The 5,088-nt window shown below is 43.9% G+C and overlaps 1 protein-coding gene across 1 annotated transcript; it reads right to left on the reverse strand.

Moving 5' to 3' along the window:
- Positions 1-721: 721 nt before the first annotated feature.
- On the reverse strand, positions 722-4,770 carry MEOX1 (mesenchyme homeobox 1). The gene is made up of 3 exons (XM_036399071.1): positions 4,344-4,770; positions 2,056-2,237; positions 722-844 (listed from the first exon to the last, which is right to left on the reverse strand). The coding sequence occupies exons 1-3, from the start codon at positions 4,768-4,770 to the stop codon at positions 722-724; spliced, it is 732 nt and encodes a 243-aa protein (XP_036254964.1).
- Positions 4,771-5,088: the final 318 nt, after the last annotated feature.

The raw sequence follows: 5,088 nt of genomic DNA on the forward strand, positions 1-5,088 counted from the left end.
TTGAAACCACAATAGTGATATTTAAGCTGTTGTGTAGAGAGTTCAGTCACTGCTGTGCTTGCTGGGACATTTGGTAATGACTGCATTGAAAGAATATTTGAAACTGAGATTGAACAATTTAATTTCAGGATTTACAGCAAGCTTGGAAGAAATGTCCCTCTGCAGATTGCTGCCATCAACAAGGCTCTGACCTTCCTGGACTCTCTTCTGCAACTGGTGAGCAGATTTCTGTGTAAATCTATTTTTAGTCTCACATTTTATTTTGTAATCTTATTGTCTATTCATACAGGTGTCCAACTCATTTTGCAAGAAAAAATCAGTGACTGTCAAAGTATTTATTTCTCTCCAAGTAGGTCACAAGGAAAATGTGCATTGTCAAGTCCAAATGCAGACTGAATTGGTGTCACCAGGGGAAGCCTGGATGAGGACAGAGCTGCATATGCTGACTGAAAATCTGGATTTTCTGGATGTTTGAGAGTCTCTGCAACATTACTCCTGTTTTATATTCAGTGTTTGCTGTTGGTTTTTTCTCTGTAGACACACCAGTGGCAGTAAGACAATTTGAGAGACAAAAATCAAAACCATGCTGTCCTTTGGCTTTTTTTTCCCCCCTGTGCTCTTTAATTGCCTCTGTACGCTCATTATGTAGCTGATTTTAAGCAGTTGCACCCACATTCCAACCAATGAATTTCTCCAAACTCCCCTCCCATTGCTGCAGGGACTACTCAGAGCTGGGGGAGGCAGCAGAGTCCACATCCTCTGTGTCATGATCGTGTGGGGGCACTGCTTGCCCACCTTTAACACGTTTCCACTTCATTCTTCTGTTTTGAAACCATACTTTGACCTGGGTGATAAAGAGAAAATAATTACTTGTTGCCTCAGCCTGAGCTGTATGAAGCACATGTGTGTAGAGAGATGATTTGTGGAATTCCAGAAGAAAAGGTGAACAGAGTTTGACTCACCCATCTCTCTAACACAGGCTGGAGCAATTATTTCTAAAATGCTCCACACAGATGTTCCTCTGAAACCCTCAAAGGGAGTACAAGTGCTTTGCCTAAAATCTGGCACAAATAAGGCACAGTGCCTCTCAGGTATTTTTAACACCTCAGCCATCCAATCTAATGCTTCAGGAATTTTAATTTGCCTCACATAATTACACAATTCTTCTGCTGTCCACTTAGCCTTGATAAGAAAACCTTGACTGAGATGACAATGAGCGAACAGAAATACTCCTCTCCACAAAGCTCTGTAAAATTGTCTTTCCTTATAAAAAGGAAAAAAATTTCCACCTCAAAATACCACCTGACCCAGGAAGAATGCACATATCAAACATTCATTCCAATAATTTCCTGTTAGTCAAAGTCTAAGGTGATATCCATATTCCATATGTAAACCTTGATATCTCAATATGCACCAATGAATGGTGGTAAACAAGAGCTCAACAGAGACCAGTTATTACCAGGTCTATCTTGAGTTGAGAGAAAAATAATTAAATTATTAACTACTTACAGAAATATGTAATGAAGGTGTCACGGACGTATTTTATGAAAAATCCTTTCATTAGGATCTTTTCTCCTGAGAAGCTGAGAAGCTTCAGCTTCTCCATGTTTTGCTGATTTGGAATGTGATTTGGAGAATTATTTACCCAGCATGTGAAATTGTTTTTACTTGGTGACCAATGACAGCCACCTGTGTCGAGGCTGTGAGCAGTCACAAGATTTTATCATCATTCCATCCCTTTCAAGCCTTCTGATGAAATCCTTTCTTGTATTCTTTAGTATACTTCTAATATACCATTTTCTTTTAGTATAATATATATCACAAGATAATAAATCAGCCTTCTGAAACATGGAGTCAAGATTCTCATCTCCTCCCTCGTCCTGGGACCCCTGCAAACACCACCACAAGAAGGTGTTGGAAAGAATGTGGAGGCTTGGTTTTAAAATACCCCTGTGCCTTTGCAAAAGCAGACCCCTGAGTAACATAATCTGATTTTTAGCATTAAGGAGAAGATGTGGGGGAGGAAGGAGGAGCTGGGGAGGGTTTGGGAAGTACTTGTCTTTCGGTGAGATCCAGGTTCACAGCTATCTCGTATCTCCTGAGCCTTGTCAAGTAGTTGTGGTGGGCAAATTCAGCTTCCAGCTCCCTCAGCTGCTCCTTGGTGAAAGCTGTCCTTTCCTTCCTTGATCTGCTGCTGCTGCTGCTGCTTTCTGCCTTATTGCTGGAGTTCTGGGTCTCTAAGAGGCAAGCACACTGCTGTGATTTGGGGTTATGCTGATCTGGGTGCAGTTGCAGAGATCTGAACAACTCCTTGAAGTGCTCAGTGGAAGATTTAGGAAGTTTCTTTATGCCCCCCTCGAGCTCAGCATGACTGAGTGGTGCTGGTTGATTTTGAGAGGACAGAGGTGGGACAGCTTATGGTGATCACATCTCCTCTGAGCAGAGAGAGAAAATAAACTACAGCAAATGCAAAGTACCTGGGAGCTCCTCACAGCCCTGTGGGAAGGACACCCTTTGCAGTTTTGACGGTGGGAATAATTTAAAATGGATATTTGGACAGCAGGGTGTGTAGCTCGGAATCTCTCATCCGCGCTGTGTGCCACAGGGTATTGTCAAGAGACAAAATCCTTATCCATGGTTTGAGGTTCTGTGGGATTCCAGAGGTGGAAATGCGGCCCAGCTGCTTCGGTTTTGACAACAGAATGTGTGAAATGACAAATGTGTGAAAGGACAAATCATCTTGGGCAGGTTTTTCCTACTGTACTGCCAGCTGAAAAAGAAGAAAGGAGAGGAAGGGAAGTTCAAGGAAATTCAGGAAAGGAAATTCAGGACATTCAGGAAAGGAAAGGAAATTCAGGACATTTCAGGAAGTTCAGGAAAGGAAAAGAAAGGAAATTCAGGAAAGGGGAAAGGAAATTCAGGAAAGGAAAGGGGAAAGGGAAATATGTGCCTCTGGCAAGGAGTGTGTCTCCTTCCAGCATCCCAAGCAGCTTCAATTCTGGGTTGAATTTAGCAGCTGCCTTTCCCCTTGCTGCAGTGGTCAGCAGAAGGTGGAAGTCCAGACCTCTCAGGGATGTCATTGCTTACAGCTCCCTGAAGGGAAGGGAGCAGGGGACAGCAGCAAGTAGGAAAAGAAAGTGTGAAGAGTGCTAGTAAGAGAGAATAAAGGAACTTTTTTCTTCTGTTTAAAACAGAGAGATGTGCTTTGGAATCAGTCTCTTTAAGGATAAGGATATCCCTGTAATGTGAGGAAGCTGAAATCTGCTGTTTACCTATGACTAGCTGACGTTTAAATGAAAGTGTTGTTCATCTTTTAAATTATTATTTTATTTAAACTTCTTTGTATTTGGGAAAATTTTGCCTAAACGTGCTTTTTCAGTATGAATGAACTTAAATTCTACAAATGTCTGCAAAACCTAGAAATCAATCAATTAATATTTTTATCCCTGCATTCTCTGCCTGTGAAATGAGGTTACTGGAAAATATTCTCCACTAGGTAGCAGAGCTGTGGGAAAAAGCACACTGCAGCTTGTAAGTGAATATTATGGTACTTTAATGCATAGAAGCATCTTAAATTTTAACAACTTCCCATGAAAAAAACAATTTAATGCATATTTCACTGATTTGGATCTGAGATATCAGCAACTTAGAGTTTGAAATTATTGATTTCAAAAATGAAATTATGCTATGAAATTATTGATTTTTACAGTGTAGAAAGAATGTGCTTTGCTAGCTAGGATGACACCATGAAAACCATGAACATTTTCTGCCCTGTTGGACATTGTCCCGATGGGCAAACTTTTAGAACCTCCTGTTCTGATGGGCAAAAATATTTAACACTGAGTGAGCCCAAATAGAATTTATATTTAAAGGAAGACTTTGCCTCTTGTACTCCTTACCACAACTGAGATGCCAGATCCCTCGTATGACATTCCCTATGACCACAGGCGGCTCAGGTGAGGGGTCTTTGCTCTCTGCCATTCTCTTTTGCTCAGACAAATGGCAGGTGTGAATGCAAAACCCTGTAACTCCACGTCCTGGTGGAGTTCTGTGTGTGCATGCCACGTGACTCCTGCTCAGCTCCAGCAAATTGTGCTGGTGAGCAAAATGCCTGACTCAGTACCCAAGATGTGCAGGAGTGAAATACAAGGACCAGAAAAAGAATAAGACAGTGAGTTAGTCCTGTTAGACTGGTTTAGACAGTCCTGTTACTGTCTAAAGTTTCCCCAGTCAATATTATGAAATATTTTGCTCAGCAGCTTTCCTTCTTAAGTCCCAGCCTCACCAGGTGCTCTCGCTCCATCTCCTGCACTCTCCCACAACCCTGATTTCACATCACCTACCTGAGCTTTCCTTTTTCCTCCTGGATGGTTTTTTCTCAGAGTCACTTGTAGGATTTGCTGGTGCCTCATCATCTTCATCCACAGCCACACTCACTAGGCTGGTGCTGCTGCCCTCTGACTCTGCAGAAGCCAAGGCCAGCCCCGGGTTTGCTCCTCTGGTGGCCTCAGGTGCTGCCAGGTGCCACTCAGGGTGCTGGAACGAGGGGTGCTGCTCCTGAGGGAAGCTGTGGGGAGCTGGCACCAGGCAGGAGGGCGAGAAATCAGAGTAAGCAGCAAAATCTGCTTTTTGCTGGAAGGAGAACGGCGCTGCTGGGTAGTGGCTGAGCCCTGGAGCTGAGCTCAGCTCGGGGTGGGAGCTCCTCACACAGCCCCAGAGCAGGGGGGGAGGCTGTGGGCTGCGCATGCAGCTGCTGCTGCTGGGATCCATCTGCTCCCAGTCCTGCCCACACCTCAGGGCTCCTGCCTGCTGGCAGCTCAGCCTCCAAAAGCTCGAGAGAAGCAGAGGGGAAACTCTTCCAGGTGTTACAGAGCAGATCTCCTCCCTAAACAGCAGTTTGCTCGTGATGCTGCTGCTGCTGCTGCGGGTTTGCTGCTTTAGGAACTCTGGTTCTGAAGGTCTTCATTGCCAACCAGATTTAGGCAGGGATGGCCATGAGCTGCTTCCTTGTGAAGTGCTGGGCATGAGTGAAACACTTTTTAAATACTGTGCTGGGGAGACAGGGACAAGTTTGTGAAGTGAAATGTG

This window comes from Molothrus ater, chromosome 27, assembly GCF_012460135.2.
Source record: "Molothrus ater isolate BHLD 08-10-18 breed brown headed cowbird chromosome 27, BPBGC_Mater_1.1, whole genome shotgun sequence".
In the NCBI taxonomy this organism is placed as follows: Eukaryota; Metazoa; Chordata; class Aves; order Passeriformes; family Icteridae; genus Molothrus; species Molothrus ater.